The 19,464-nt window shown below is 37.8% G+C and overlaps 2 protein-coding genes across 3 annotated transcripts in view; both read left to right on the top strand.

Annotated features, from left to right (window-relative positions):
* Window positions 1–10,351, top strand: part of myo3b (myosin IIIB) — a 69,341-nt gene extending 58,990 nt beyond the window's left edge. Inside the window, exons 34-37 of one of the 2 annotated variants that reach the window (XM_042002340.1) lie at window positions 2,892–2,992; window positions 3,371–3,417; window positions 3,823–3,976; window positions 10,253–10,351. In XM_042002340.1, coding sequence (XP_041858274.1) covers window positions 2,892–2,992; window positions 3,371–3,417; window positions 3,823–3,955 — 281 coding nt within the window. In that variant the 3' untranslated portion in view covers window positions 3,956–3,976; window positions 10,253–10,351. Of the gene's footprint in view, window positions 1–2,891; window positions 2,993–3,370; window positions 3,418–3,822; window positions 4,254–10,252 lie in introns of those variants that run through there. The other variant, XM_042002341.1, reaches the window with a different exon arrangement.
* A 3,786-nt stretch (window positions 10,352–14,137) lies between these two features.
* On the top strand, window positions 14,138–16,568 carry sp5a (Sp5 transcription factor a). The gene is made up of 2 exons (XM_042000870.1): window positions 14,138–14,472; window positions 14,820–16,568. Exons 1-2 carry the CDS (start codon window positions 14,422–14,424, stop codon window positions 15,894–15,896), a joined length of 1,128 nt encoding a protein of 375 aa, XP_041856804.1. The 5' UTR covers window positions 14,138–14,421; the 3' UTR covers window positions 15,897–16,568.
* The last annotated feature ends 2,896 nt before the right edge of the window (window positions 16,569–19,464 follow it).

Raw genomic sequence — 19,464 nt, 5'->3', positions numbered from 1 at the left:
ATGTCTTGCAGTCTCAATGTGGAAAATAAAAGGATTTGGATTCTAACAAACCAAGCAAAATTTTTTAGGAGAAATTTTACTTTTTCTTTTTTCACAGCTATTTTCATCAGAACTTGAGCTTTCCCCAAATATCCTCAAATTCTCACTTGTAATAAGGATTCAGAGTGGACACTTAGCACCTCCAAGGCATGGTTAGATAAGATTCATGGTAAAAGTTAGCTAATATCTCTGAACTGACAAGAACTTTCTGGGCATTTATAAAGTGTGACTTTAGTAAACCTGTGCTGGTTTGAATAACATCAAGGAAAGATTGAAGGGATGGAGGAGAACCCTGCTCTTTGATGTATAGGATTGAGATGTGATGAGGTCTGTTCAAAGTGAGTACAAAGTAGTGTTAAGATGGAAAGAGCAAATGCAGCTTTAGTCAAGGTGGAGACGCAGAGGTTGAAGGAGATGATGAAGAAATGTCCTGTTTCACCCGAAACAGAGGCAAAGAAGATGAAACGTGTTCGGGCATTAAATATAGATGATTCTGTGTAAAAAGTGACAGAGATTTTGTAACCTGTGAATCTTGAAATCCGGTGAGCACTGGTGGTGAGCTCAGATGATTGTCTTGTGCTTGAATAACCACATTATCACAGAGCTTATTATGTTTGATAAAATTTCTCTGTCTGTGGTGCAGTGAATAATTAAGTTTTCAGTACACATGTTTTAAACAATCAGAGAAAACAACTTTAAGGTGCCAAAGATTCATTCATCTCCTGGAGAAGAACCAAGATGAGTGGAAGAGAAGCCACTAAGTTTGTTAGAATCTCATCATAGATGCTGCTTTTGACTCAGTTTAGGAGAATAGCAACAGCTCATATTTGTATTACTGGTTTGAGTTGAAAAAAAAGAGGGTTGAACTCAGCAAGTTTTTGCTGGTATGTTCTTAGTGGAAATGTATTGTTTTAGCACAGTAAATAGGAATATAGGTATACCAAGATGAAGCAATAGATAACACTTCCAGGTGATAAAACAATGGCTGCAGAAACTGGATCAGAACTGGATCACATTCAGTTCCCTTACAGTCTAGAAACTAATTTGACTCTGTTTAAGAGAATAGCAACAGCTCACATTTTTATTTACAACAGGGGGTTTGAAATTATAAAATAATAATAATAATACTTTGGAAAGAACAAAATCATGTTCACTAAAGAGGAAAAGCCAGCTTATAATATCATTTGGAGAAAATAGAATAGTTTGAATTGTTTGAAGTTTGATTGTGTAAACAATTGACTACTGCAGGGGTTTGCGTTGTAGTGGAGGGTGGAAAGGAACAAAACATTAGACAAGATTCATTCATTTAGTCTACAGTGAAGACATGAAAGCCATTTGATTTGATTAAAGTAAACTGGATTTTTTTGTTTTGTTTTGTCAAATGATGAACATGCTTATTCATATGAAAATAAATAGTATAAAGAAACTTGCTGCCTCATATTTCATTCAAATCTATAACGAGGTGATAACAAAATTTCTCCAGCAGATATTTTATAAGTGAGCAAAAAAGTGTCTACCTACTCATCCGAACAACTGAGAAAATGAGTTAAATTTTAGTTAAATGGTATTTTAAAGGAAATATTTTGTTAAATATCTTAGGTTGAGATAAAGATTAATAACACACTTGCGTCTGTTTTCTGACAAGCAGCTATAGCCTGCAGCAAGTTTAGTTAGCTTGCTAATTAGCTAGCTCAGTGACCAGGCTAGCAACTTCAATCAATGAAGCGGTTTCCAACAAACACGAGGAACTTGATGTGTTAATAAGTGACGTTGAATTCTAGAGGTTCACTACATTCACTCTTACTTCATCAAATCAAAAGAAAGTCTATTGAAGACGAATACATGGATGTAGACGTTTCCTCAGGTACACATGCTCAGGTTATGAACAACTGGACAGACAGTATTATTGCTAATAGTAATGTATTCTTATTAGTAATTTACTTGTGTGTGGTAAAATCAGAACAGGTCTTTTGAGATTTTTAGACTAAACCAGGCTGACACTTTACAACTATTGTTTTCTTTATTATGAGCTTAACTAACAACAGGTTCCTGATTTGATTTAGTTATATAATTAATTGATATGGTGGAGTTGATCTAATTTTTTAAGAATTTCACACTGTTTGTTTCTTTTGGGTCTGTTTTGTGTTCTTGTTCGACCAGAGTTGAACTGCTAGGTTCAGTCATTTTGTCTTAACTCAGTTTTAGTCCATTAGAAACGGCCACCTGACCCTGAACTTGTATATTAACAAATAATAACCTCCTCATCACGTATATTATGTGTAGATAACAGCTTTTCATTTACTCAGGTAATCCAGAAACAGATCTTCGCCTTTTAATCTGTCAGTATCAGCGGTCCCATAAGCGGGACATAACAAATAAAAAAGTATTTCACTCAGTCAAAACACTAAACTGGCTGAAAGTCATGACATTATTTGCCAAGATACTTTCAGGTGACATGTATGTTATAATCTGCGCTCTGTTGGCTCTTAGTTGTTTGTCAGTGAAGGTAAAACCGCCAAGAGTTTTTATTGGTTTCACTGCCTTCTTCCACTGCTGCAGTGTAGCAAATATAAACATGGCCTGCTGCACACCTGAGAAGAGTTATTATTAAATGTGATTTACTTGTAAATATTTATGTAATACTAGGCGGTTATTGAGTCACCTTATCGATGAAGTGACATAATCTCTGTTAAGTACATTTAAAAATGTTTCAGTGACTTTTCTGTCATGCAGATTAAAAAAGTCAAGGGCAGATTCTGTTTATCACTGCTGTCGTCATTGTCAGTATCTTATTGGTGGTTGTTGTTGTTTTGCCTGCTTGGATCTGTGCCCTCATTTTCCCTCTGTTGCAGGTCCAGTGATGAAGCTGCAGCAGAGAACTCCTCGTCGCCGTGGCCAGCAGCCCAAGCTGCTCAACAGCCCTGAAGACAGCCTGTACTACAACCAGCTAAATGTGAGTTCAAAGTGCCGATAAAGGCCTTTGTCTGACTTTGGTTCCACATGATAATACAATTAAACCTACCTGTGCCAGACCCTGGAGCCCCACCCCCACGCTTCTCTGCCTCTTGTCTTGAACATGTGCTTATGCTCTTTATCTGTTGCTTTCATGTCAGGATGTCTGCCTTCACGGTGAATAATTGATGTGGTTTATCAAAGCTGAGCAAGATGCATGCTTCATCAGACTCACTTGAGCCCTTTGATCAGAAAAAAATTATGCTGTGACTTCTGATATTATCAGCATCTGCTCGCATTCAACACAAAATCACTTTGAATTAAAAATTAATGACTCTCTGCTCATCTTTTGACTGTGTGCTCTTGGCCCTTTCCTCAGAGAACTCTGGATTACCAGGGGAGCAAGAGGAAGCCGAGAAAACTTGGGTAAATAACTGCTTTCCTACTTACAGCAACTCTAAACAGAGCAGGCCCTTTGTGGAATCGGAGAATCCAGAAATGGAGTTGTTTTCTTATAATGTAAATGGAGAGACTAAAATAACAGGCTTTTTATGAGAAGATGCTCTGCGTCATTAGAGATGGGGGTTACATTATGGCCTTTGTCAGCGTGCTAAATTTAATTGTTGACTGACTTGCTGACTTGTATTTGTCCTATAAATGACATTCTGCTCAACAACAGTGTGCTTAAGACAACGCCTAAATGCCTCAGCTCCCCCCCCCCCCCCCCCCCCCCCCCCCCCCCAGTTTAATAAAAACTTCATCACAACTCTATCATATTCTCTAACTCCTCTTCTTGTCTTCTCTCGCTTCTTGTCTTCTCTCGCATCACAGTCAAATCAAAGTGCTGGATGGAGAGGATGAGTACTACAAATTACTGTCAACTGTGGAGTCGATCCCCGAGGAAGAGCATGCTGCTGCCCCCCCTCCCACCCTTTCCAGTGGACCTCTCGTCAGTCAGAGCTGAGCCTCACAACCATGTCAGCCGGTAAGACAGACGTGTAGACAGACACTCCAAAGAGTGTCCTCAGTGTTGGAAGTGCTTTGGTATGTGGAGTAAGTAGCAGCAGTGCAGAAAAAGCGACATGTGCAGGCAATGCCATCATCTGTTCGTGAGGCTTTAGAGAAACAGTTTATGCATCATCATTCATGTAGCATACTGTCACTTTTTCCTACTATTCAGGATTTATTGACCTAATGCTTAATAATAGTGAGACATAAAACATAACTGAGGAAGAATTGGTTTACATTTCTCACTTTAGCACACTGAAACAGTGTGGCAAGATTTCTGATTTTTTCTTTTAGCTGCAGAGTATAAAATCCTGCCAAACTTCTGTGAAATGGTGGAGATATTCCATCAATGAACAACTTAATGGCAATTGATGTAAAAAATTAAAAAGGAATTGCTAATGTGTGGTGGGAGGGATGTACTCATTTTGTAAAGATACTACATAGCTAGAACATCCAGTTGTAAAATAATGTAATATTCTTCAAAATGTTAAGATTCTCCATGGCTTAAATTAATGGTTATTTTTGTAATCCATGTATTTGAATATAACATCTTTGAAATGACTCCAGTCCTTTGTCTTTTTTTGTTTGATCTATTTTAAAAAAAGATATTTATTCAGAATGTAAACTATATAAAAGAAAGTACACACTTATTTATTAAAGCTTTGACCTACACAGTACATTTGTTTTCCTAATGCATTAAATGATCCCTTACTTCAGCACTGCTCCCCATTTACAATAAGTAACCTTTCATTTTGCAGGCACCATGCCTCTGACCTCCACTGTGTTAACCTGAAATGGAAATATCTACCTATTTTCAAACATTCTGTCTCTTGTCTATCTCTGATCCAGAGACAAATCCTTGTGAAACCCAAAACTCCTTCGACGGGTTCTCCCACTGCGAGCTGCCTTTAGTTAGAGGGGCTTTGTGCTGTCTGAGAGCTTGAATCACCACACAGAGCTTCTCAGAGCCTGAGCCAGACCTCACTTTGAATTTTACCCTAAATACAGGAATTTTCTTTTAAGATGTGAAGTGTCGGAAATGCAGGGCTGGCTAGTTGATTTGTAGAGCTTTTTTTTTTTTTTCTTTTCAATTTGCATATCATTTACTGCATCTCCCTTTGTTGACACCCGAGGGCCTTAGTGGAGATTTTGATCTTAATAGGAAGAGTAGGGTGGTATGACTGAGGATCTCATCCTCCTTATGCTCAGCGGGGAAAACATTAGAGCTCTGCCTTGATAGCAAGACCGGCTTCACTTAGGTTCAGACTTGTAGGAGTCCTGGTGGGTTTAAAGAGGCCCAAAGTGTTCATCAAATCTAACAGTTCAGTGCTGTGAAGGTCAGTGTAAGGTTGAGACGTTGAGGATTGACTCATCATTGTAACATCATGTATTCAGTCTTTTTTTTTAAAAAAAACATGTTGAACTAAAATGTCTGAAGAGAGTGATGTAGTTTAAACTTGTTGTAGATCAAATTTAAGATGGTAGAGGGTTGCGATTCTACTGGTTTTGTGGTTTTAACCCTGTAATTTCCCAGCCATAACTGTACTGTTTGTTGTTTTAAGCTGCCACAATCTAGCTGTAAATCAGATAGTTGGAAGAAGTTGCACATCATGTGAAACAAACTCTACAAAGTCCTAAAAAAGTATTTGAGTATTTTAGCTGAGTAAGATGTATCCCACTGTAAAATAAAAGTGTTGCAGGACCAGTACATATTTTTATGCAAAAATATGGCTTCAGTCATTTTTACATCATTATATTGTTATTATAGGGGATCCAAATGCGTAAGTATTAATTTCTTTCTTTTTTAATTAGATCAGCACAGATTTTCTCTCTAATAACTTCCTCCATAAATAGAAATGGAAAAGTAAATAAAAGTGGGAGTAATGACATTAAATAAAAATTCTCAAAAAAAGCACTCATAAGTACCAAATTCAAGTAAATCGACTTCAGAATGACTACTCATAAATCAGTATTGATCTAAAAAACAGCATTGTTGTATTTTTTTAATTGAACTGGTGTAATTAAACTGTGGTATTTGCAGCTTATAATCATATTTAAGTCTATAAAAATTCAAAGGGTAATAGCCCAGACCACTGGCAGTGTTATAATGTGGTGTCACAGTTAGTTCAGACGCATTTCACCTCTGGTCGTAGCTACAGATCCTGCAATAATTAAAATCCTCGTTGTGCATTACTCCCTTGCTGGGATAGTTGGTTCCTCTGAAGAGCAGTCTGAAATAGGTCACCCCAGCACCCTGTAGTGCATCTTAAAAGTACACTGAATCAATTAAGTGTGATCATACTCCCTTGATTATTTTGGCCCTGTTTTACATAGAGGAATTTCAAATAGGCTCACTAGCTTGAATAACAAGGTTGGACTGTGGTGACAAATGGTGCCAGAGTGGGTGTTTCTTCCCCTGTTTTTCTCTGCCAAATTAACTCCCTGGCTGATTGCCTGCTTTAGCATATGAGAGGAGGTGAGCAGAGGTGTGTATGTAATTGCCTCAGATGGCTGATTATGTGTTGCAAAAGGCAAATGTTATGAAATGCTGGCATCATTTAAATGAAAGACGTGACCTGATGAACAGAAGCTGCTGATCCTCTTACAGGTCCGCCAGCCGGACGTTAAGGGACAGACACAGTGTTAGGTCGCCGTTCGAGGCCTGACACCTGTGTGTTCTTTAATGTGTTTTCATAAATCCACCTCACTCTTGTTTTCCCTCATTAAATCTGACAACATCTGGCATGCGGGAGAGGACTCCTTTAATGTGGCTAACGCTACTGCTGGTGTTATTCTTACAATTTTAGCTATTTGCTTCATGTGCTGCACATTCATTAAAGTTGCATCCAAATGCTGTTTTCCAAAGTTTTAAACCACCTTTATGAAAATCGCTCAAGCTGCAGCCTCAACAAATGATGAAAAGCTTGTATTTTCTAAAGAAGCATGCTTACCTTTTCACCTAATAGTAATGTCTCACTTCAAAGAGAGAACCCGATTAGGCCAACATTGTCCTCTTTTTATATCCTTTGAGTTCAAAGGGAGAGTTTCAATACAGCAGCTCACATGCAACCTCCTCAAATACTGTTTTACTGCATTTTGCCTGATTTTCATTCGCAGATGTGTCCGATTTTCTTTTCTTTTTTACACGCTGAAACATACCACACTTTGCAATGTTTGAATAGTTGTTTCTTATGTTGACAAAGATTTAATATATAGGCTTTTTTGTCATTTTTATAGTGAAACTTATCTTAAGGGGACAAGCAACCTTAAATAGCTACAAAGCTGTTGTGATGCTGTTTGCTGGCTAATGACTGAAGAGAGTAACTTACATGAGTGTCAGCAAGATGTCAAATATATTTGGACGGCTCAAAGAAAAAGAAACATTCCCAAAAGACAGCATTAATAAGAAACTGGTTGGGCTGGGAAGAGGCACAAAGAGTAAGAGGCATAGAGGAAGAATGACATAAAAGAGTCTGTTGAGTACATACATCAAAGCTCTCTTAACGACAAGGGATGCCATTAGGGTTACAGTGGCTTTTGTTTCAGCTTCCTCTCACCTGCAGTTTGTTGAGGAGCCTCTATGCACTGTTTTGTTGTGAACATTTGCATGAATTTAAAATGCGTGCAGGCAGGGATAAGAGTTTGCTCCTGGCTGCTAATCTTAGAGGTGACCGACTGTTTTGGTCTAAATTACAATCTCCTTTTCATTTGCAAAAACTACTTTTACCCTGTAAAGGGAAAAAAGACTGACATAGAACAATGGACACAGTATGGAAAAGCTGTCATCCTGTATGTCATTAAATTTATTGACTTAAAACTTTTTGTGCTGCCTCCGGTGCTGGAGTGGGATTTGACAAATCAGAGCGTGAAATTATGATTAGCCCCTCTCAGTTTGTACACAGAGCGGGGCACTAGCAGACTTGGCATGGCCAAAGGTGTAACCTGTTTTGTTTTGCCCTAGCATTGCTTTCCCAGATGGTGGGACCAGCTGCCATTGAATAAATGCTGGTCTGGTAACAGTGTGAGAATTACCACGGCCTTGTTTCTGTTTGGGATGCATCACAGAATGCTTGTTGGTTTCTAGCTGCTGCCAGGAGGAACTGGAACGGTCACCCGGTGCTCAACCAAACTATCTTTTGATTGAGGTCAAACAGATATTTGTCTTATTTGTGGAATTATAGATTTTTTTTGTTTGTTTTGTTTTTGTTTACAAATCCTTGCTGAGAGCAGTGTTACAGATAGATGTATACATACACAGAGTTAATTTCTTTGGTAGTGTTTTTGATCTCTCTCTTATTGGTGTTAAGTTTAATTTCTTAATACATTTTGGTTTTGTTATATTTTTATTTCATTTTTGCTGTTGGTCAGAGAAGTTCGCCATTATGTCTTGCCTTGCCAAAACAACTTCAAACTCACTAAAACTAGGGGGTCTTAAACATTTATTTCCAACAATACAGTGAAAAAAGTTTTTTTTCTTGCTTTTTAAATTAACTGCTTAAAAAGTATCAAAGATGTTGAGTTAGTATTTGTTTTCCTTGTTTCTGATAAACCTTTATGTGTGTCTGTGCAGGACACAGGTGGCTTTTATCAACTAAAATATGTCTTATATCTCTATATGTATATGTCTCAGATAAGGAAATATAAATGAAAATATATTAAGCCACTGCATGTCTCTACCAGAGTATGTGATAGTGTATGGGAACAAATATTAGACTTCAATACTTTATGAGCATGGAACTCACTTGTGTACATGTATCTGAACAATATCCTGATGAGTCCTGAAGACTAAACATATCTGTCCCCATGAGCAAAATGATAGATGTAGAACAACTGGTAAACACTGAACATGCTCAAATAAATACATTTTAATAAATGTGTGTAAATCTGAAACCTGTCTTTAAAAAAAGTGAATGTATTTCATTAAATAGTACCCATTTGCTTCATAGAGATTTCTCCTGAGCCAGAAAAACGGATTGAACCACTTTACAATAATTTTATAGGTGATAAATAAAGGTGCTTTCTTGAATTCAGCAGAAGAAAATAATTGCTTTTAACATATGTGCATTTCTGCTTTTTGTGTCTTCTTAGAGGAAAGTAAAAGTCAGTTGTGTCAGATTAAACTGTCAACAGGAGGAAAAGTGTTTTCCCACAGTTATGTCACTGCCACTTACTGCAGCACCAGCTAAAAGCAACATAAAACATGTAGTTTTTTTTTGTTTTGTTTTTTGCTGAGACACACTGGTTTGACAACTTATGTAAAGCATTTCCAGCATGGAAAAAATATTAGAAAATAATACTTGAAATTGTATGTGTAATAATTGTACACGAGTTGCTCCTTAAAACTGACAGCACTCGATTATCTGAGGGCTGTTTTGCCCATAACATCAGGGATTGAAGGTGACGTCTTTTTATTGTAATTTTTACTGAGAGTGCACTGCAGGCTGGGACCCTGTACATCGTCATAGAGGGGGCAGATTTTTCCTCTTTAAGGCTGGATTAACACACCCAGGGTGGGCTGAGAGAAGGTAAAATGACCTGTCCCGCCTTACGTGACCTGGGGCCAACCCTGCACATTGCCAAGGCTTTGCTGTTTGCTCTTGAATATGCAAAGATCCCCAGCTTCATAGGCTCGGAAGAGAGGGGGGTGAAAAAAAAGACTTGTATCGCGTTGCAGGGAAAATTAGTGAGACCAAAGTTGGAGTTTCTGTGTGTTGGGGGCTGCGAACAATGGCAGCTTTCTGTCAGACACAACTTCAAAGGTCTGCTGAGTGACTGCTCTGAGTTATACTTTGTTGTAGATCACTGAGGAAATTCACAGATGTTTTCTCATACGAGACACCATTATAGCGGCTCAAGTACCCAGTAGCCTCGAGCATCTCTTCCCTCTCTCCCCCGTCTCTGTCTCTCCCACACACTCACCATCATCCCACCCCCCAGTCTCTGAAATCTCTTGTATGAGACAGATGTGGAACCTATTTTTTTCGCCAACTGTCCAGAGAATATGGTAAGTTAAAAAGGGTTCATGTTGTGGCGTCGCTCAGCGGCTCTGACAATTTTGCAGTCCTCACTGTCAGTCTGCTCAGGTTGAGATCATATATGGTTAAAACTTACTTTTTTGCCTCTAAAGTAGATCAGTGTAAATCATTCAGCTCATGAAATTATACTGATGCAAATGTGGGGAGTAATAATAGAAAGTATTTTTCATGTTCTGCTAAATGAATATGTAATGCTACTTTTTCTCTTTTTCTTCTAGGTTGCCTTCTTCACATTTCCAAATGGAACCAAAAGCAACTGAATCTCAAAATTTCACTTGACTTCTGTTGTAAATGTATATTTATTTGTAGAAAACAGCTGTTTTATATTAGTCAAATAAATCTATATAAGCAACTGTCTTTTATGTTTTTTTATTTATATGTTTTCTCTCTTGTTACTCTTTTTTTCCACTGTAAAACTTTAAAATGAGTCTGTTTATGACAGTATAAGTTTAAGTATAAGTTAATCTGCTCTTAATCTACATCTTCTGTCATCTGAACACATGCTAAAAAAGTCAATATTGAAACAATCTGCTCTATACACCAAAATATTTCACATTAGAAAGCCACCTGTTGAGCTTTTAGGAGATTAATTTTGTCTGCACCTTAGATTCTGGGCCAAGTAAAGACATTGTGAGTACACAGATTTTCACTTCATTGTGATCTTTGATAAAAACACTTGCCACAGTTCCCTTCCTTCTTTTGTTTTCCATCATAATTACAAGACTGAAACCTATTTTACTTCATGCATAAAAGGACACAAATGGCAGTTCTGACTGATCATACAAAAGGAAACTTATTGCAGTGTGAGTTTCTCAAAGTTAAGTTTACCATCAAATACTGTTGGGAAAAAAATCCTTTAGTCAAACCACTGCTGATGCAGCCCTGCAAAACTTGAAGTCTGGGGGTTGTAAAGGTTTGAAGCAAGGAAATTACCCCAGGGACATTCTAGGACTGGACATTGTGTGAAGCCTACAGCTATGAATATCTTGCAAACTGTGTCAAAGTCCTGGCCAGCCAAATCTTTACCTCAGCTGGAGCCCTATTGAGAAGTGGAAAAATGTAGGAATGTGCATTTAAGGCTAAAACCAGCATCTCAAAGGAAGATATCAATAATTTGTAAAAGCTCATAAAAATCACATATGGGGTGAAATTTGCCGTGTCCTGATGGCTCACATTTAAAGCTGATTTTTGCATAAATCAAGCCCAACATGAAGAATGTATGTGTCATTTCAATATGTGTAATCACAGCTTTGTTAAGAATGACTGAAAAATCTTGATTTTGTTTTCCAGTGAGTTCCCCCCTCCATGTCAGCAGTTGCCTGGTTTGACATAAAAGAGCAGATTATAACATGACATTTAACTGACATTTAAACCTGTCTTCAGAGAAGATTGTAAAAAAAAAATTCTGCTGTTGTCTGCCGAGGCTGGTATCTGTGTTAGTAAAAATCAAGCTTCCAGCCCCTTTGTGTTGACATTTGTTCCAGTACATGAATACTTGTGCACCAACAACATTAATTGTAAAACTGGACCTGGCTATTAGGATGCAACATAAAGACTGACATCTGAGTTTAAACTTACTGGACTAAAATATTTAGCTGAAGTTAAAGGAATATAATGCATAACCAAGAATGTGCTCCTGCTCAGCATAGTGATGAACTCACTGCAAAGCTTCTCGAGGCAAGAGCGCTTATCCACACCTTCACAGATGCAGTCAATTAAGACATTGAACCCAACATACCACCCAAAGGGTCTGACTGCCCCTGCACAATCAGACGATGCAGATTGGTGTTAAAAGTCTGATATTTTGGTACCACCATAATGTGGCATTGAATTATCGATTGCCGCTAGTAGTAATGCTTTAAATATGATTTAGATATGATATGATTTACATTAAATACAAACAACTTTGGGTTTATAAACTTCTTTTACTGCTTTGTTTGAACTCCATCAGCATGAAGTTTTTATCTTTGCAATTAAAACTTTTGGAAATATCCATTTATGAACACACTGAATGATATATATATATATATAGAGAGAGAGAGAGAGAGAGAGAGAGAGAAATTGTAAGGAGTTTTGGGCTCTAGTGGGCTTTATTTTACAGTAGCTGGACAGGAAAGATAGGTCGAAGAGAGCGGGGAATGACCTGCAGTAAAGGGTTCCAGGCCAAGATTCGAACCTGGGCCAGCTGCACTGAGAAGCTGTAGCCTCTGTATGTGGGGCAGCTGCTTAACTCTATGCAGCTGAGTTACACACTGCCCCGAATGGTAATATTTGAAAACTAAAAAAGGATAAACACTAGATATGGGAGTTCTTCAAAATCCAATAACCCCAAACTTGTTAGTAAAGTCTTATCCTCATCGATAAAGTGCTACTTACAGGCAGAAACAACTGGTCTTGTTAATGGTTATTAATTATGGTTTAATTAGACAGAACCCATTATTGAATATGTTTTTCTTTGCAAGTGGAAAAATTGATTTATTTTGTCATTTCAGTTTAATTTATATGTGTATAAATGGGATTGAACAAATGTTAAGCATCTCAAAGATAAAAATAAAAAGAAATGTTTGGAGAAGGATTAACACACATTTATGATTTTGATTATTACATTAATAACTTCTGATTGAAAAAAAAAAATGAATTAGCCATTATGCATTCATAAACCAACTGGTTATAACTCAAATGTCATTGTTATTAAGTGGGACAAAATTCCTCAAATATAAAAAACTTCTCAGGTGTACAAGAGCTGCCACCAAAAGTAAACCTTGTTTAGATTTAATATGATGCAATACATGATCCAAAGCACTGGCCTTCCTGTTTGCTCACTTTTTGCATACTTTCATGAGTATTGTTAGTTAACATGGTTGCCATAACTTGTTGTAAACAAGGTTAATCTCCTCTGTTTTCTTTTTCTGTGTGTGTAACTACGCCACTTTTGCAGCCAGTGTTGTAACATGGCTCCAGTACAGCCCAGCAGGACACCCCCTTTCCCTCATGACTGTGTGTAAAGCCGTGGGAGAGGACTGGGAACATTAATCCCTTCAAAGGAACAGATCTAATTCAAAATCTGCCGCTCCAAACTAGTTGAGAGGACAGTGATTGTTTCTGCAGGGAAGCCAGATAAAGATCAGAGAGCTGAACTTCCATTTCTTCAGCTCAGCTACAAAAGTTTTGGATATTATCTTATGAAAACTGCATACTTTTGCCTTCATTAAATGTTCTGAAACAAAAACAGAGACGTTGTTACAGGATGCATTGGTTTAGGATTTTTGCAATATTTTCTTCATATATTGCACATGTGTGTTTTTTTGTTTTTGCTTTTTTTTTTAGGAGGGGGGGGTCACCACTGTTTACTTCATAAGATCATGTATGTTTTCCTGGTCTGCACTCTACATCCTGCTCAAACTGAACCTGACATGGCAAAGAAGCATAATTGAGATGCCCACATTTAAGTGTAATATTCAGTCAGAGGTTTTCTTACAGTGGAGTTTTATGAACACTTCAGTTATATTTTAAGGTAACATGAATGAGTTTTTCTACAGGCTCTAGTTTGTCAGTGTCAGTTTTAATGCTGAACAAAGATGGGAATTTTGGGTGAGCTTCTGATAAAACAAGTGATTGAAATGACTGAGGGAGAAATAATTCAGAGGGCATAATTAAGTGTTTAATGCCAAGTTGTAGTTCAAAGGCACAACAAAGAAATTTTAATTCAAATTAGAAATGTAAAAGAGACGCAGATTCTTCACAGATGAGAACTTTGTGTTGAGTCACTTGATTTGGTCTCCTTCCTCCATCAAACAGTCAGGCAACGCTCTTGGAGATCTCCAGAGATAACAATGTCACATTGTCACATAAGGTTCTGCTACAAATCCTTAATTACAAAAAGAGGATCAGATGACTACAGCATCCAATACCGGGGTCTCCAGGCGGCATGGGGGTCTTTGATCAAGAAAATCCAATTATTTGTGTATATACATTTCCCACATAGTGATTACTTCATTAATTGTCCCGCCTTTATCTCCTCCCTTCCCAACCCCCCTAATAATCAGCTCCTTTATCCAGACCAACAAACACACCATAGGAGCTTTGTGGATTCAAAGGATTTGCTTTCCCCTCTCAAAGAGCCGCTATTCTTTGATGATTGGGCAGCGGCAAACTTCAAAGTAATAAATCTTATTTCTGACTGGCTGGCGGCCCACCAAAGTCCTTATCAAATTCTAAGAAGTGATCCCTCACTCTTCAGATAGACCAAGGATATATCGGAGAGAGGAGGTACTAGGAGAGTGAAGACCTGCTCGACAAGATATTTTACAGCGAATGCTCATATTTTTCCAAATTAGCGCATTTATTTTTATTATTAGTTTGCACTGCGAGGAGGAGGACGTTCACAATGGCAGCGGTGGCTGTTTTACGGAATGAAACACTGCAAGCTTTTCTGCAGGTTTGTTCACAAGTTTCTCTTTGCTTTGCGCACTTAAATAACTTATATACTTGTATATCTGAATTAATTTAACTTGAGCTTCGGCTCGCTTAATATCAACAACGATTCAAGTGGTTAACGTGTCTTGTTTAGAGACGGGATATCTTACGTTTCTTTTAGTAACATAACGGCAACTTTTATGTCACATCATCATGATTCAGAGTATGGTAATATAATTTAATGAGGATAATTCCGAAAGACTTAAACTGTTTAGTTAAAGACTTTAGAAAGTAGTTTTTTTTATATGTGTAATATCTCATAAATGTGTTGAATATTGGTCGTAATATAAAGCGTGTGTCTGTATCCAGGATCGCACTCCAAACTCTTCTCCAGAGAACTGTAAACATTCTCCGCTGGCTCTCCTGGCGGCCACTTGTAATCGGATCGGGCATCACCACGGATCCAACCCGGCAGATTTCCTCCAGGTCCCCTATGATCCCACGTTGGGCTCCCCTTCGCGTTTATTTCACCCGTGGACTAACGAGGGAAACCCTCAAAGCAGCCTGGCCAGCAACTCCACTTTCGGACTATCCTCCAAGCCTCAGCTTTCTGCGCACATCCAGAGCTCCTTCAGCTCCCACCACGAACTGCCCCTCACCCCTCCGGCGGACCCCTCGTACCCATATGACTTTTCTCCCGTGAAGATGCTACCTTGCTCCATGCAGTCCCTGCAGTCCTCCTGCCCTCCCACCTACGTCCCTGCTGTCAGCTACGCAGCGCCAACTCCTATTCCTCCCGCAATGCCAAGTTTTGTCACGGGACCTTCCGGCCTTGTTCACCAGCAGCAGAGACAGTTGTCTCCAAACCCTGGAGAGGACATTCCGTGGTGGAGCCTCCAGCAGGGGAACCATGTGAGCCACTCTTCCTCCCTGGCTCCCCACCGCTTCCAGCTGCAGAGAAGTTTAGTTCTGGGACATACGGACTTTGCGCAATATCAGACGCAAATCGCCGCTCTGCTGCACACAAAGTCTCCTCTCGCGACTGCGCGAAGATGCAGGAGGTGCAGGTGTCCGAACTGCCAGTCCTCCACGTCCAGCGACGAGCCTGGGAAGAAGAAGCAGCACATTTGTCACATTCCCGGCTGCGGGAAAGTTTATGGGAAAACTTCTCACCTCAAAGCGCACCTGAGGTGGCACTCTGGGGAGCGGCCGTTTGTGTGCAACTGGCTGTTCTGTGGCAAGAGTTTCACCAGGTCGGATGAGCTGCAGAGACATCTGAGGACTCACACTGGAGAGAAGCGCTTTGTTTGCCCGGACTGCTGCAAGAGGTTCATGAGGAGTGACCACTTGGCAAAACACGTCAAAACACACCAGAACAAAAAAAGCAAGTGCCACGACAAGACACTTGATCATGTCAAAAGAGAGGACGCGAGGAATATGTTGTAACACACATGCTTGTCATTTGAAACAACAGACATTAAATAACAGTGCAATACAGTCAATCCGTTAGTTAAAATGCACCGAGCTGCATTTTTGTAACCCATTTCGGTTATTATTTTTTTAAATTTGTTTTCATACACTCTGACAATAGTTTATAACATTGCTGGTCTGTGTAGTACAATTTTTGTATATAATATAAAGTTTCATAAGTTAATTTGGGACCATGGAAAAGTTAAAGCTCATAAGTTTGAATTCACTGTCTATATCATATCAAGGAAGACAAGTTTTCAGCTTGTGTTTTGGATCATTGTCTTCGGTGGAAGATTTCACTCTCCCTGTAAATTATATTTAATAGCTTTTGTTGAATGAAAGTGTCTGTTTTTTGCTCCATAAGGGGTGTTTTTAAGCATGCTCTTAAAAAGATCTGCTATTGTTGACATGACCCAAATACTGTGTGAGAATAAAAGTTATAACATTTTCATCATCTCAGAAGAATTCATTCAGTATCCCTCAGTTTTATGAGTGATGAGGCAGCCAGAAGGCTTTATCTGTGTATAGAGATGTCACTTGGAAAATTGTGTGCGAGCTTTGTTAAGTGTTGCCATTGTTAGGAGTTTTACTAGTAAAATCCAGCTATCCATTTCGAACTATTTTGTTAAATAAAATTGGAAAATAAACCGATTTCTGTATTTATTATTGTTTTTTTGCAGTTAAGAACTTGAAATAATTTAGTTTTCAACTTGCAGTTTAAAGTAATAAAAGAGCAAGTTGTTCAAAATTGTACAATGTTTAGTATTTTGGCTGATTTAAAAGGGGAAAAGAAATTTAAATTGAAATCTCATTTAGTAGTGGTCTGGTTTAAAAGCCAACCGAGCAGCATTAAATGGAAATACAACAAAAAGGTGAGTTGCGGGAAGTGTTTTGGAATAACCTCAGAAATAACTGGGTAGGGGGGAATCAGTACACAGTATTAAAAATTTACACAATAAACAAGTATGAAAAAATTTAATTGAGAAAATAATAGACAAAAAAAAATGTAAAATTCGTCTTCATCAGATATGAGCGCTTCAAACATGCAAAGATGTTTTCATTTCATTGTTAAACAATCAGGAAATCCCAAAGTTAATTTTTCTGACATCATGATAGGCGTTAAAGATGCTATGATGTGTTGTTACTTTTTGTTTGTTTTGTGCCAGCTTTTCTTCATTGTTCTTCACAGTGACACTGAAGCCTGAGACGAAACTCATAACCTGAGAAATATTTCTGAAATATCTCCAGATTTGTTTTATAGGATGTGCAGCGGACCTCTTAGTGGAAACGTGATCATTATGAAAGACAGCAAAGGTGTCACTCATTTTTAGAGTTTAAACTTCACCTTCAGGGTGCTTTTGACAATATAACACCTACAACAGATGCCACATTCGTTACCCAGCCACTACAGTTGTGCCTTACCTTCAAGGCATTTTGTTGTGCTCCTACTTTCTGGTCACTTATAAAGAAATTTCACGTTGAATTCCTTCACCTGCTTTAAAAATGTGTTGAGAAAAAAAATCCTTGATTGTCTAACTTTAAGGCTCATCCCTCCTTAATATAGATCAGCATAAATAAGAAGTGATGAACTCTGAAGCATTTAATAGATATAGATGATAAAATGATTCAGTACACAGTTCAACCTCTCAGTAAGTAAAGCCTGCAATCATTCTGTTGTCATCTGTCTTATGTGGGATCCTTGAAGTTGTCAGTATTAGAAGGGCTGCCGTTCAGACGAGCTGCGGGTTTCTGCCTCAACAGCGCCCCCTTTTGTAAGTTGCAATGGCTCATTGGAGCAGAGACATATTCTTAGAAACCTAAATATTTAATTCCTGAAATATTCATGAATGATTGTGTGAGTTTTGAGGGTGATCATTTGTAGCTTAAAATGTTTTTCTAAACATTTTGGGGTATTTCATACAACCAAAATTCCACTTAGTTTGCACAACTTAACCTTTGTCAACCACTGCAAATTGTTGATGGTTAAAGCCTCAAAATTTTGTACTTAATTACCCAAATTAAATAATTTTGTCTGAGGTTTAAATGTAACTCAATGATCCTCCTGCAAATATTTTAAATTGGGAATATCATCACTAATAAACTAAACAACAGACTGATAGCCCTCAGGTTAAAGTCACAAATGTCTTTATTTACACTATAAAACAATGTCCATAGAGAATTGCCTAACTAATTCATTGTGTTGTTGTTTATTTATGAATATGAATTTTTATAATCAAAAATGATAAATTGGACCTTAAAAAGAAACTGTGTTTGGAATCTCATGTTATCTTTATCAGCTGTTGTTTTTAGGCCACATTTTTTCATGTTATTCCACACTAACATACCATATGCTCGATATATGTTTAAGTGAGAATGGGTCTTACATCCTAAGTTTTCCCAAAGAATCTGCATGACATTAACATATCACATGATACATCCCCCACAGAAGAGGGAGAATGAAGAAGGATAAAACATTATAGAATAAGATTTGACCATTTGAACTGTAAAGTCTTTATCCAAATTTTATGATCCTATTATGAAATGACTCCTATGGATTGATGTGTTGAATGCAATCAGATTGGCTCCTCACAAAGGATGTGATTTAGCTCCATTTTACAAGATAGAGTGTCTATTCTTTAACTCTGCTGGAGGCCTTAAAGCTTGAACTGTTCATAGTGGGGACATAATGTGTTGTGGCTTACGTTTATTTCTCAAAACTGAATGAAAGATTTAAAAACTTCCTAATTTCATAGCAGAATATGGCAGTCTAAGTGTAACTTACATCTTTTTTTGAAGACTGTAAGAAACCCATCATTTTGTACAACATAGCTGATTGTCTCCCATTACCTCCCCCTTACTGAGCTTTTATGAGTGGAGTCTGAACAGCTGATACCTTCTCTAAATAAATCACATAAAACAGGAAGATATTTTCAATCAGTGTGTGATTGGCTCAGTTCATGCTATGAGTTAATAATATTTTGTTGTGCTTTTTGTAAGTTAATGAGTTTCTTACTGAGTTGAATAACCAGTTTGGGTTCAAAACACAATAATTGCACAGCCCAACATATCCATGCTTGATAAAGTAAGTTCAGTTTGCATCCAAAGAGGGACATTTTCTAACAAGAGTTAAACATAATAAATGACTGGCAATAAAATACATAAAATAGTTAAAATCCTGACTAGCCACACAAGATAATGTGTAATAGGAACTTTTTTTCTACATCACCAGAATGTAGTGTTACACTTAAGTTGCAGAAATTGGAGCATTTTACATTAAGTTATATTTTTTACTGGACAGCATTCAGGCAAACTTGTGTGAATCTGCAACTTAATTTGTATTTAAACCTACCCATGTTTGTTTCTATGTTCTTTTAACCCAAAGCAATCATCTGACCCTTACCTTGTAATCTAGCATAATCTAACCAACTGACTGACAGCAAAGACAAAAAGGGAAATGTTTTGAGACAGTTTGGGTCAGGTCTTTTTTTTCTTGTTTCATAGTATATGCTACCAAAATCTACCTCCTTCTAACTTCATGGCCTTT

This window comes from Melanotaenia boesemani, chromosome 12, assembly GCF_017639745.1.
Source record: "Melanotaenia boesemani isolate fMelBoe1 chromosome 12, fMelBoe1.pri, whole genome shotgun sequence".
NCBI lineage: Eukaryota > Metazoa > Chordata > Actinopteri > Atheriniformes > Melanotaeniidae > Melanotaenia > Melanotaenia boesemani.
Note: the sequence above shows the minus strand (reverse complement) of the source record. Positions and strands in the feature narration are given on the sequence as shown.

Coding starts and splice junctions, on each gene's coding strand:
- sp5a (XM_042000870.1), top strand. CDS start 14,422: ATGGCAGCGGTGGCTGTTTTACGGAATGAAACACTGCAAGCTTTTCTG. Junction 14,473..14,819: donor CACTGCAAGCTTTTCTGCAG/GTTTGTTCACAA, acceptor GTCTGTATCCAG/GATCGCACTCCAAACTCTTC.